This window comes from Gadus macrocephalus, chromosome 7 (genome assembly GCF_031168955.1).
Source record: "Gadus macrocephalus chromosome 7, ASM3116895v1".
In the NCBI taxonomy this organism is placed as follows: domain Eukaryota; kingdom Metazoa; phylum Chordata; class Actinopteri; order Gadiformes; family Gadidae; genus Gadus; species Gadus macrocephalus.
This window is the reverse complement of record NC_082388.1, coordinates 20,088,968-20,102,371: the sequence shown is the minus strand read 5'-3', so window position 1 is coordinate 20,102,371 and position 13,404 is coordinate 20,088,968. Positions and strand designations below refer to the sequence as shown.

The 13,404-nt window shown below is 47.2% G+C and overlaps 1 protein-coding gene across 2 annotated transcripts; it reads right to left on the bottom strand.

The window, feature by feature from the left end:
- Positions 1-3,295: 3,295 nt before the first annotated feature.
- On the bottom strand, positions 3,296-13,153 carry wnt11 (wingless-type MMTV integration site family, member 11). 2 transcript variants are annotated; one of them, XM_060057271.1, is made up of 6 exons: positions 12,947-13,153; positions 11,499-11,756; positions 9,320-9,564; positions 7,382-7,659; positions 6,899-7,191; positions 3,296-4,521 (listed from the first exon to the last, which is right to left on the bottom strand). In XM_060057271.1, the coding sequence occupies exons 2-6, from the start codon at positions 11,579-11,581 to the stop codon at positions 4,347-4,349; spliced, it is 1,074 nt and encodes a 357-aa protein (XP_059913254.1). In that variant the 5' UTR covers positions 11,582-11,756; positions 12,947-13,153; the 3' UTR covers positions 3,296-4,346. The 2 variants fall into 2 exon arrangements, with proteins under 2 accessions (XP_059913254.1, XP_059913255.1); XM_060057272.1 differs by having other exon boundaries at positions 11,499-11,651.
- Between the last annotated feature and the right edge of the window lie 251 nt (positions 13,154-13,404).

Below are 13,404 nucleotides of genomic sequence, written 5' to 3'. Positions count from 1 at the left end.
AAAACAGCATTTAACAGCACATCCCGCTCGGGTCCTATTTAAAGGCCGGGTGGAGGGCGCCGCCCACAAAGTCCACTCACAGTGCGGGTCAATACACCTGAAAGGCATTTCCCCTCCAGTCAAATTCTTTGTCTCTCCCGTTCACGGCGTGTTATCTAGACCAGCGGGCACACAAAGCCAATTGCGGTTATATTGTTTGGTCTGAAATTAACCCCTTATAATTTCACTGCTCTCCATTAAACTCTTCTTATCCTTCCCCATTACCAGCCCATTACCATAGCGACGGGTTGGGGAGGGGGGGTGGGGGCGGCTGGTCATGGCAACCGCTGGTTCGGAGGATGGGCCCGAGTTACTTTTTTCCGAGAGCGTAAAAAAAAGGAAGGAGGAAAGATGGAAGAAAATAAACATAAAAATCACTGATAATTAGTTCTGGGTTTTTTGTTTTCTCCAACTTTGGTTTTGTCCTCGCTGGGGGCCGAACAAAAGCCCTTAACAGCCTCCCCGGATGAGGAGCGACTGAAAGTGTTTTTTTTGCGCGTGGTCCTAGGTGAAATACTCCCATTCAGGTCCTGTTCACCGCAAAGCTCCCCTTCCGCCGGGCCGATACACTGTGTTGTTGATACAGAGAGAACAAAACCGGCCGATTGCGCAAGGAGATTAACGTTACGAAACGCAGTTTATTCTCATTCAGTTTTAAGTCCATGACGTGGATATATGGCTGGGTGGAATGTATACAGCAGAGAGGTATATCCACTGGGGGTGGGAGGGAGTTACCTTACATAGTTCTGTGGCCTCTTGATAACAACGCTTTTAAAGGGTTTCCAGTAAGAAAAGCGCCCATCTTGTGTGTTTATATATCGAGGAAAGTCCCTCCATTGAGATTGAAAATCTAATCTCGCTACGATACACCAAGCCACAACCAGGTTTTACGTTTCACGGCACGGATCAAAAAGAAAAATAATTAAATAAAGAATCTATCAAGCAGGATTAGACATTGACTGCGATGTAAATAATTACACTTTTGTACATTCATTGCTAAGATGAGATCGTTTGCAGTGAAGGGCGATTAGTGTGAGTAGCTAGCTTCTGTTTCGGGTGCCGGGTCAAGAGTTCACTTATCTACCCCCTCCCTCTCCCAAGTAAGAAAGGAAAAAAGTGACAGAGAAACCAGCAGTGGTTTGGACGTCCTTTAAAAGTTAATACACGAGGTTCTTAAGGAACGACTCCCCAGGACTGAGAAGCCTACGTAGCGTGTATTTTTAAGCTTCAGCCCAGTCATTGTAGTTGTAGGCTTGGTATAGCTGTGCTGCTGACATTCTGTTGTCCTCAGTCAATTGTTGGGCTATGTGTTTATACTGCGCTGACCCCGGCAACACACACCAGACTGTCATGCATGCGCATGCTTGCATGTATGCATACCATTTACCACCCACACAACCACACAATTTCTGCGCGCACACACACACACACACACACACACACACACACACACACAGACACACACACACACACACACACACACACACACACACACACACACACACACACACACACACACACACACAGTCACGCAAAAGCTCACACACACACAGTGAAACACACACAGACACACACACACACACACACTGTATTCACTCCAGCTGGGCAGAGGAATGCCAGTGGCCGACGGTTCTTGAGCTTGTCGACGGACAGATGACTGTGTGGAGACACTGCTGCCACCCACCCTACCAACGCACACACACACACACACACACACACACACACACACACACACACACACACACACACACACACACACCCTACCAACACACACACACAAACACCGTACCAACACAAACACACACATGCACACACACACACACACACACACACACACACACACACACACACACACACACACACACACACACACACACACACACACACACACAGACACACACGCACACACATAGACACATAAACACCCTACCAACACAAATACACATGCACACACAACCTTCTATTCACACCAGCTCTCCCCAACCTTTATTTACCCACAAACGAAAAAAGGAAAGACAATAGCGTTCTCTCAACGGCGGTGGATGCTTCCCCATCCTGGGCCACGGGCAGACAGAAGATACACAAGAGCATCTTTGATACGAGTCCTTTATAAAGACTCATCCTCTTCTATCGGTGCTACGCGGACTGATTTCATTATTAACATTGTTCTCGGGGGATATATCTATTCCGGTTGATTTGATTCTTTGTCAGTTGTATTTGAATTTCTTTTTGATGGAGTAGGGGTTAAACACACTGGGCCGTAGAAGGCATGATAAACCAAACAGGTTGTCGGCGTCGGATACTACTGGAGAGGACGTGTCGTGTTGGCAGTGTCCCCGCGGCTCGCAGACTATGGTCAATGGGTGCTGCTGCCGCGCTGGCCAAGAGCAGACAGCGTTGGCCACGGCTGCAATGTGTCATGTGAACGTGTGAAGTGTGTTGTGTGAGCCATGCTTTAACTTAGGCTATTTCTGTTCATGAAGAATCATGAGAAGCCCTTGAGCCCAGCACGGGGTGTAGGTCAGGTATGGGGCTGGGGGGACCGCGATATGTCTGCCTGTTAACCCTGCATGTTAGGTTGATTCCCTCCAATAGGCGTCTGGCTGTGTGTGTGTGTGTGTGTGTGTGTGTGTGTGTGTGTGTGTGTGTGTGTGTGTGTGTGTGTGTGTGTGTGTGTGTGCGTGCGTGCGTGCGCGCGCGCGCGCGCGCGCGCGTGCGTGCGTGCGTGCGTGCGTGCGTGCGTGCGTGCGTGCGTGCGTGCGTGCGTGCGTGCGTGTGTGTGTGTGTGTGTGTGTGATCCCGATCCCACTGAATTTTCTCCGGAGCTTTCTTTGAGACTTGATGTATGGCCAGTGGAGGTCTCTGGCCGCTAACTTGAGGCGAGTGTTTGAGTGTGTTTAAAGCCACGAAAAGAACTGATGAAAAGCCATTTACAATGGCTTTTGTGAGAAGGAGGAATGTCCAAACAAACCCTTTCCCAGGGTTGGAGGATCCGAAGCTCTCTTGGCTCTGCCCTACAACTCATTACCAAGCGGGTTGCTTTGATTTATCATTACCAGTGTGCTACAGCCTATGCTAAAAAGGTATTTTATAACAATCGGAGTGTTATACTACACTTAACTTTGGTTTAGGTCAGCAACACTTAGCCTCTGGGTTTATGGATTAGTCCGTGGCGTTCTGGGCTGTGTCGGCTATTATCCAATCGGGATATAATGTAAGTACCGGAAAAGGAAAGAAAAAGGCTGCATCCATCAGATTGAGCTTGGAGAAGATTATTTAATTAGCTTATAAATATTTCTTTCTTTATTTCAGTATACAAAAAGACAGTATGTACATCCACACGACAGTGGTATCAAAATGTCATCGAACGTGAACCCAGAGCAGAGTTTCACATCCCCAGAAGAGAATAGACGATTTTGTGGGTTTCTGACAATACATCAAACAATGCCGTATCTCAATATGATTTATACTTTTCTTCCTTTCTCGTCTCCCCGGATCCACAGAGGTGCAGACAAAATAATAAAATAAAAAAATAAAAGACCACCGTGGTCGAACTTAGAAGTTAATTGGTAAGAGTCCCAGATGTCAACCAAGAAGAAAACGGTCCATATTCTAAAAATAGACGTACCGGAGGGTTCCCTTTCATCCATTGTCCCAGGGAGGGGAAAAAAGAGCAGAACGTACCATCTCGTACCAAGAATAGTGAGGGCCGCTTAAGCCTCGACGGTCCATCAGAAGCCTTTATGAATTCCACAGAACTTTGGCATCCTGCACACATCAGTCTCAGCCTGGCGCACAGAGAGCACCTGGAGGGAGATCCCCTCGTCTCCGGAGCTATTTCTTTTAATAACGATATATAATAATAAAAATTGACTTTTGGAATCCTTGCAGAGAGAAAAAAAACCAAAACCAAAACAGCAGAAGGACGGTGGTTTTTCGACATGAACGAAACCCCCTTCCCCGAAAGTTTTTTTTTCAGAAATCGGCGGTCTGGAGACGCAGTAAAAATGTAAAACAAATAATGACATGCTGAAGCCTGAGGCCAAACTAAGCCTGGTCGGTATGGTAGTGCTTTGGTTATCTGTAGCCCTCTAGACGCTGGTTGGAGGGAGAGGAGTGAGAGGGTTCTTTCGAAGCTGGACTAGGGCTTTCAAGCTTGGGGTTGGGATAGTGGGGCATGGAGGTGGGGATGTGTCGGTGGTGGTGGTGGTGGAGATTGGGGTACGTAGCTAGTCTAAGGCTTTTGAGCTTGGGGGGGGTTCGTAGCTTGGCTCGCAGGGGGGGCGGTCGACGTCCGTCCAGAGGGCTTATTTGCAGATGTATCTCTCGACTATCCTTTCGCACTTCTTGCAGGTGACGTAGCAGCACCAGTGGTACTTGCAGTGGCAGCGCTCCACCAGTTTCTCGGTGTAGGGGTTGTAGCCTCGCCCACAGCACATCAGCTCACAGCTGTCGCTGCCCATCGACGTCTTGTTGCACTGCCTGGGAGCCGCGGAGAGAGAGGGAGTTCGGGGTTAGGAACAATGGCCACGGAGATACTGAAAACACAACTGATGTTATCATGTTAGCACTGTTATCATTCGTGTTTTAATAGTCGTTCTAATGCAATAATGGTAAAAGCAGTAATGCATTTTGTGTACATTTTTCTTCCATTGAAAACAAGTGTTTTTTTTTTGGGCGATTAGGATCAAGTTGGAAACAAAATTCCTTTCTTATTCCTTGCTCGGGGGCAATTTAGCATACATCACATTCCAATAAACAAAGTCTAGCTGCCCTTAACAAAAATCTATGACAGCTTAACATTAGTCTCATTTAATAATGCTTGTGCTTTTGTGCTTTTCGTTCACTTTAAACATTTTCCCCGCCTTTTTCTTTTTTTTTCCTCCCCTCTTCGAGCCGGTGGACTTTGCCTTGCGGGAGTCTTTCATTTGAGATGCCCAGGGCCTTTTTTGTTTTTTAGGGAGCTGAGAATGGCCCCCGCCATAAATCACATTGAATACACAGAGGAGCCCTCCCACTGTTTAGCTTGCCCTCTCCACCTAATTGCACTGTTATATAATAGCACAGTGTTAATGAGCGCTGTGCTGAGAGAGGCACTTGGAAGTGGGCCGCTGGTTTAGGAGTACAGGGAGGAGAAGGTGGAGGAGGAGGTGTAGTAGGAGGAGGGGCAGGGGGGGGGGGTTGGGTAGTAGTCACGAGGGAATAGACATTAAGTACTAGAGTTTGTCGGACATTAGAATCTATCCTGTTTCACAGCTTGATGCTGTAAGCATAATATGCAGGCAGACCAGTGTGTTCTCTGGTGCAAAGCTGTGGGTTTACTGGGGAGGCGGGAATTTGGAATTTGATACCAAAAATGCTGTGCAGTGCAATTCTTTGTTTTACTGTGCTAGCACTTTAGACAAGGTATTAAATGGTCAAAATAGAAATGTTGGTAAGAAGTTGTTTACCTTCGTCTCAATTCAACAATTTGCCAAAATAAGTGTAGCTGAGGTGTGATTTTGTTTTGGCCTCTGTCAACTAACCCCGTTTATAGTTCTCATCATGGGCCCAGGGCTATCAATGTTGATGAGTGAGTCAGATTAGGAGTCAGTCAGGGGCTAAGGCTAGACAGCACCATACTAATGTGGCCATCAATGAGCCGGTCCCAGCTGCTTCTGATGGACCGCTGGAGGATTGTGGGTAGGCACGAGATGACAGGCATTTTGCTATCAGATGGTGGGTGGGATGTATATATGTGTGTGTGTGTGTGTCAACACACACACACACACACACACACACACACACACACACACACACACACACACACACACACATACACACACATTTAATTTCTGTGACATGCCTAAGCAACATACACAGACATTGGCTCCCTTGTGACCTGACATGAAAGGATAGTTATGCTGTAGAAGAGAAAAATGTGACTGTGTGTTATCTAACTGGGAAACAGACGTTGCATGTTCACATATGGTGAACTTGACCTGAAGCATCTCTTTTTGGTTAGCCTGAGAGGCGCCGAGGGCTGGTAAACTATGGCATGACTCAATCATCAGACATTGACCTTTAGTCTAGCAGACAGCAAATCCAGCAAGCAATTAGATTACCTGATTAGAGGGCTAGTTACAACCCTTTAACTGAAATAACCTGACAGAAAAAAAACGATTTCTGATGCCTCGGATGATGTATGATTGGATGCATGATTTACTAGAAACATCACACAAAATGTAGGGACAATCTTGTCGGTGTAGGTAAAGGTAAGGCAGACTTCCATCCTATTTGAATAGACAGTGGTTGCATCAGAGCTCTTTGTCTTTGTGGACCCTCAGACAAAAAGTCTCCCTGCTCCCCACCACTCCATCCAGAGCCGCGCGCTACAGGACCAAACAAGTCCCAAATCAAACACGAGCCCTGTGAATGGAGCGACTCTTTCTCTTATCTCCCGAAAAAAAAAACATTGCCAATTTCCCTCTATGTGTGGTGCTCTCCAAAGGATATGGGCTGAGTGCACTCTGGTCCTAAGAATAACTGCATTAGTCACCGGTTCTGATAGTGGCACAGGGGCCCCAGTCACAATGGCCTCGTCAGTGACACGTGCTTAGACATGCCACAGGCGAGCCAGTCTCAGGGACCTCTGGTCCTTATCAGCCGCTCCACAAACTAAACGGTGCCACCAGGCAGGCCAGCAGTTCAGTTAAGTCAACAAATCCCCCAGCACCGCCGTCAAAACGAATGAGCCACTGCCAGGCGGATCGGGCTTCTCGACTCAAAATTTCCGTGGACATTTCCAGAGAGAGAGTTCCAGAAGCGAGAAGAAGACGAGAGGTTAGACTGTTCCATGTGTCCCACGGTCCCCCCTCACCTGTCCTGTGTGCCGACGGAGCCCATTTTGTCGTTCTTGGCGCAGAAGTCGGGGGAGCTCTGCAGGTACACCAGCTCGTTCTCCCGGACCGGCCGGATGTCGATGTCTTTGGGCACCAGCTGCTTGCGCGTGCCCATGGGTCGGTGGACCACCTTGGTGGCGGACAGGTACTTGGTCTTCAGGTCCATGGCGATGTCCCTCAGGTCCTGCAGGCCCCTCCAGCAGGTCCTGATGGAGCAGGAGCCCGACACGCCGTGGCACTTGCACTTCATCACCACCGCGTCGCGCAGGGCCTTTCGGGGGCAAAGAGGGAAAGTCAGGTTAGATACGGCGCTTAATAGCGCAACACATTTCAACATATAATTGCACAGGTTATCTCAACAAAATTGATGGTAAAAATGTTTACGATTTTGGAACAAAACAATATAATTCATAACAACAGGAGGCATTTACGATGTGCGAGGAAGACCCCGGCGTTCTCACCTGTCTGCCGACCTCGCTGTTGTGGAGGTGCATCAGTTTATTAGCGTGGGAGCCCGCCTTCTTCATCTTCATGGGCGCGTCGGAGAACTTGGAGCCCATGATCAGACCGTAGTGCAGGTTGTCCGCGCAGCCCCCCCAGCGGTAGCCCGGCTCGGGGATCTCCCCGGGGATGGGGCCGCAGGAGCACAGCCGCAGGTCGCCCGAGGTGCACGCCCGCGCGATGGTGTGGCTGATGGCCGCGGCCGACAGGGCGTAGACAAACGCCGACTCCCTCGTGCCTGGTGGTGACAACGGACAGAATGACTCAACGTGATGAGCACTACGGACGTCTTCGACTGCACGGCCGATGTTGTCGGCGGGTTTTCCCTTCAACGATTCACAACAGCTCGTTTAGCAGCGGAAGAGTTCAGAACCAAGCATTTACTAGCAAAACAGGTTGAAACCTATCGGTTCGCAGCGTAACTGTTTGAAACTATTCATTTAGCAGCGAAACAATTTTATTTTGTAGAGATATAGTTTCGAAACACTCGTTTTGGTAGCTAAACTGTTTAGAACAACTCGGTTAGTGGCGAGTGGTTCTAGCGTCACAGTTTAGAACCACTCGTTTATTAGCTAGACAGTGTAGAACCGAGGCAAAGTGGATTTCAAGCGATCGTCACGATGTGTTGAGTCCCTTCAGGGCCTTTAGAGCCCCCTGGAACCTCTTACGCCTGTCCGTCTCTGTCCTCGGCCATGTCATGACGCAGCCCCCGTGGAGACAAGAAATACTGCCGGGCCGTTCGGCCCATACACAAAGCAAAAGGCTCTAACGGAAAACAGTCTGGCCGACCGTACACGAGAAGAGACGGCTCTCCGGTACAATTGGTGCAGACGTGCGCACATATGAGGGCACAGATGTTTAGGGCTGAGGAGCGCATGGAGATAAAGAAGAAATCATGTCTGAGCAAAGAGCAGCTAGATCAAAGAGCAACATGAAGAGATAAACTGTCTCCTGTCTTCAGGAGCCTTGGAGGAATCTATTCGCAGAGGGGCAACTACTCTTGTCTTCCTCAGGGCTACATCGTAGAAATACAACTTCCCTTTTTATCAATAGTACTAAATAGTTCTTTCCAAACTTTGGCTCACGACACGGTGGACGTCTTTCTCTCTGTGACCGACCTCGATAATATTTTGGTGATGAAAAACAATTGCAACGGAGTCATCATTGCAGCACGTAACAAAGTAGAATTGGAAAATAATGAGACAATTAGGAAGTTAATTCCACAACATGCACATGTTCTACGGAGAAGTATTCTCCAATTAAAATGTTATCCGAGATGCATATTGCGGGCTCGAGAAAAATACAGTTGATGACTCTTTGTGTTGGTTGGCCTCTCCGAATGTGAAACGGGACACAACGTAGCTAATTAAAAACAAAGTCTTTCCCCCAATGGTTTTGCTTTCAAATGCTTGAGAAAAATTGGCTGAGACGAGCAAGCAACAGAAATCATTAAGATGATGCGAGTCATTATTGTAAATAGTGAAACACTGAACTGGAAACATGTGTAGCACGCGGAAGAGAGCAATAACCTTGGCTTGGGGTATTGGTTCAGAGTTATGAACACCAAGGACACCGAAAATAAACCACACAGACGGGCTCTTGAAACAGAGCCATAACTATTGCAATGTGCTCCACATTATTTCCTCCCAAAAACCCCGACTTCCATTCTGGACACCGAATCCATTGTTTTAAACTCCTACTAAACAAAGAAACGAAACACTTGCTCACATCTTTACATCCAACCACGTCCAAAGAGATTTTAAGAACTATTTACCATCTAGCGGGCTCACAGTGAACACAGACGAATCCCAGGACAATTCGCTTGGAATAAGAAACCCCCCAGCCCTAACCCTCACCGCTCTGCGCCTACTCTGACCGGACTCAGCGGGGCCACATACCTCGCTCCAGGTCGGGGCTGTACTTGGTCGAGTCGGTGGGGATGTCGATGGAGGAGCAGTTCCAGCGCATGTCGGCGAACGTCTTCTGGCAGGTCTTCTTGACCTCGCGGGCCGCCTGGATGATGGTCTGCATGAGCTCCAGGTTGCTGCGGCACAGCTGGGCCTGTGACGACACCATGCCCGCCAGCTGCTTACAGTGCAGGGTCTGGTTGACGTGCAGCGAGGCCGGAGTGTGGGACAGCGCTCTGATGGAGGAGACACGGGGAGGAAAATGAATGAGGGGGGGGGGGTCGAGAAAAGTAAACCGGCCTGGCTGCCTCTACGTTTGCCTGTCTCCCTGGGATAGGGTCTGTTCCATTCCGGTTTTCGACCGTTTCGTTCCGGTTGCATGCCGGACGTTTTTTTTTTTTTTTTTTTTAATTGTTTGACTCTTTTTATCAGCTACTGGCAAACAAAAGAAAACATTAAACCGGATAAAACTGCCAATGGGGAAGAATGTTGGCCGGCATCACACAGAAAGAAAAAAGCCCATCTTATTCTAGAGCCCATGCCAAAGGAAAGTCACTGTGTGGCTTTGATCAGATACAAACCTTCTTGGCTCCAGGATTCTGATGGAGAAACAGGGAGAGGGGGGGGGGGGGGGGGGGGGGGGGGCTAGTTTCAAACTAAACAACTGCTCCTATACGAGACCCCGAATGACCTATACAGCGCACTGTGTCCTGAAGTTCACATGGCTCATCTGTGGACGTGGCTCGTCTGTTTACAAGCATTTATAAGGTGGGGGGTGGGGGGGTCACACTCATTTCAGGGGGACATTTCATCTGAAGCCATTTAAAAGCATGGAGGATTAACATTATAGAAACATGGACGGGTGGGCGGGGGGGGGTGGTTGGCCGGGGGTGGGGGGACCGGAGCACTGATCTCCATTCTCCATGGCCGGCTCTCTGCCGGGAGCTCATGTGAAGCACACAGCACTGGCCCTGCGTCTTGGCCTGTTTCACATTAGGGGCCTAGCAGGAGAGGGTGGTGTTGGTGGTGGGGTTAGGGGCCGGTGGTGGGGATGGTCGGAGGGTGCCCGGTGATAAACTGCCCCCCCCCCCCCCCCCCCCCCCCCACACACACACACACACACACCCCACCCCCTTGTGTCTGTGGTAACCCAGCACTCACAGGTGTTTACGGCCCCATCTGTTTTGGATCGCAACGCTGCGCTTTATCGAGGATTATAGCTGGAGATCGACCTACGATTTAGTACATGCCAAACACTCAGTCTGTGCTCCAAAGACCACGTCTGCTCCAATGGCATGGGGTCTGTGGGAGTCTGCAGGCTGATAGGTCAATATGTTTACTTTAGTTTACTTTTGAAGAAAACAAAAAATACTGAGATCATAAAGTTCTTCACAATTAAAATACCATTGCAATTAAAACCCATCACACACCTTGTTCAACGATAAACCAAAAAAAGGCAATCCTTGATCCCTCAACAAAATTCTGAGGCTTAAAGATACGCCATTTCACAAAAAGAAAACTGTATTGTATAATGGGAGACGATACATGACAAAACACCTCACAAGGCTCGACAAAATGCATAATGCATAACGTCAACAACGAGAACTGGCCAATCATTGATTCCCCTCAGCCCTCCATGTATTGTCATACAGTGTCAGAACATAGAGAAATACAGCTCAGTGCTTAGGAATAGTGTTTTTACACCGTTTTTTTCTTATTATTATTTTATTTCATCCTTAAACAATTAAAGGCTATTCTCCCATTCTTAACCATTCGGATTTGCCAGACACTCCACTGTCACTCACATCACATCCACATGTAAATGCGGACTTGTGACACGTTGTGACATTAGTACCCGTCAAAGACTTTAAGAAAGTGTCGTAATCCCCCTTTCAGCGCTTCAAACAGTATATTAAGCCTTCCTGATTGTCCTATCTGGGTTCCCGCTCAACACCGCGCGTTTGCATCACAATGCGTGAAGAAGCTCTTGCGACCCCTTTTTGACGACAATTGGACTCCTGCAGGCCTACTCTACCGGCGCTTGATATTACATTCTCAACAAAGAATCACCTGGTACTAATTAGGCTACACAAATTTTAAAATCCTTATTTTTTTTTTTTTTGCGATTTGTATTTATTTTTATTGTAGAGGTGATAATAGGTGTACTTACAGCCATTTGATGCCAGAGCAGACCTGGGAAAGCAGCAACACGGTGAGGACTCCGAGAGGCAGAGTGCGGGAGGCCTTCCTCATGATCACAATGGAGGCCCCAGGGAAGATCCAGGGAAGGTACAAGAAGAGTACAGCAGACCGTCTGGCTTCTCTGCTCAGCTTCAGAGGGTTGAACTCAAAAGGCAGCGGCCGTGGTACGCATCTCTTTCTCGCTCTCTCCCCCTGTGTCTGTCTCTCTTTCTTCGGTGGTGAGCACCTATCACGGGTGAAGTCATAGCATTCAGCATGTTATTAGATGCCCTGGTCAGTGAGTAAGAGGCCTATCTCTTAACTTATGGTTTGTCACCACGGTAAAAACTGAATGGAGCGGGCCTATCCGGTTATGTGCGCCGGGGTTAATAGTAAGGAAACGTTATAGCCTACTAAAAGAGAAACTATCCGTGGCCTAAAAAAATCCACTTGTTATTTTGGAGTTTATAGCAGTATAATAGCAGTTAACAATATTATACGATATAGGTACACGTTTCAAGGGTCGAATACATTCTTCGGTTTAGGCTTAAAACATATAAATATGACTGCACTTTGATGCATAGCCTACTTTTTAAGTAGGCCTAACCATAATAAATATAGGAAGGATTAATATCAACTTTGAGGGCTAATTTCCTTTTTTATATACAGTATATATAACTTAAACTACCAAGGAGCGAGATTTTAAAGCTGAACGTGTTCAGCGAGTCGTATACACACTACCCTCCAGTGGACAGTAGCAGAGCATCTCAGGTGCAGTATCTGATGGGGCTTTTGTTGTGTGTTGATAAGAGATCTCTTTGAACAGCGTTAAAAATGTGTGCGTTAAAACGCCCCGATCGACTATGATGTGCCTACGGATAGCCCACTTGGCTCTCAGAATGCAGATCTGTTTCCCACCAGAAGATAGTACTGACACACTGACAGCTTATCCGCGATCTCTCGCTGGAGATCTACCGAGCTACTGATTAACATATCACGTAAACTGCGCCTATTTATAACTTTCCCATTCCTAGCGATATGCATTGATTGGATATGTGTAACTTTGGAAAAGTTGAAGCAACCGTAACTTTACATTCGTTATTGTTTTTCTTTGTTTTTGCAACACGGTCTCCAGTAGCCAATAGAAATCCAATGCATAATTTAGCCAAAATGTTACTTTAATCTGACTTGAAATAAAACTAAATATTCAGCCAAGGCAATAAAAGAAGAATGTATTTTTCCTTACACATTGGATATAGATTGGCCTTAAAATCTTATTTAAAATTACCGGACAATAGCCTACTAATATCATCTGTACAGACTAAATAAGTCTGTTGCAAATCCGTTAAAATGTACAATAATAATAATAAATGGGTTTAATAAACCACACATTACACCACTATCATTTCATCATTATGCTATAAAACAGGCACTCACCTTTTATAGGAGTGCTCAAACTTTGGGGTGAATCAAAAAAAGACAAGCGAAATATCCTTTTCCTGAGGTATCAGCCAGAGATATATGTAAATCCACAAACGCAACAGAATAACTCCAAGCAGGAAAGCATCATTTAGTTGTCACCAGCAGCGTTGTGTCTCGTAGGTCCTGCAAAGAGCGGAGTGTGTGTGGGACTGTGGGACGGAGGGGCAGCCTCCACTAATATGTACTCCTGCGGGGCTTTGAACTCATTGGTGACGTCAGCTGCGATTAGCATAAGAAAGCGGATAGCGTGGAGACTTGCCAGAGGAACCCGAAATACTAGCAGTACCGTTTGGTTTAATATTGAGTTCTAGACTTCCCATCTCTGTCCCAAATTTTTTCTTTCTTCAAATTTGAGGCTTTCCAGGAACCTCAATTTTTTTTAGGGTAAAAGTGACCTACTGGTGGTTAAATTA

What these genes read in the sequence shown, in the direction of transcription:
- wnt11 (XM_060057271.1), bottom strand. Translation starts at nt 11,581, where the DNA reads ATGAGGAAGGCCTCCCGCACTCTGCCTCTCGGAGTCCTCACCGTGTTG. An exon ending in TGCTCTGGCATCAAATGGCT is followed by an intron (nt 9,565 to 11,498) that starts GTAAGTACACCT and finishes CTCCTCCATCAG; the next exon opens with AGCGCTGTCCCACACTCCGG. An exon ending in CAGCCCCGACCTGGAGCGAG is followed by an intron (nt 7,660 to 9,319) that starts GTATGTGGCCCC and finishes TGTCACCACCAG; the next exon opens with GCACGAGGGAGTCGGCGTTT.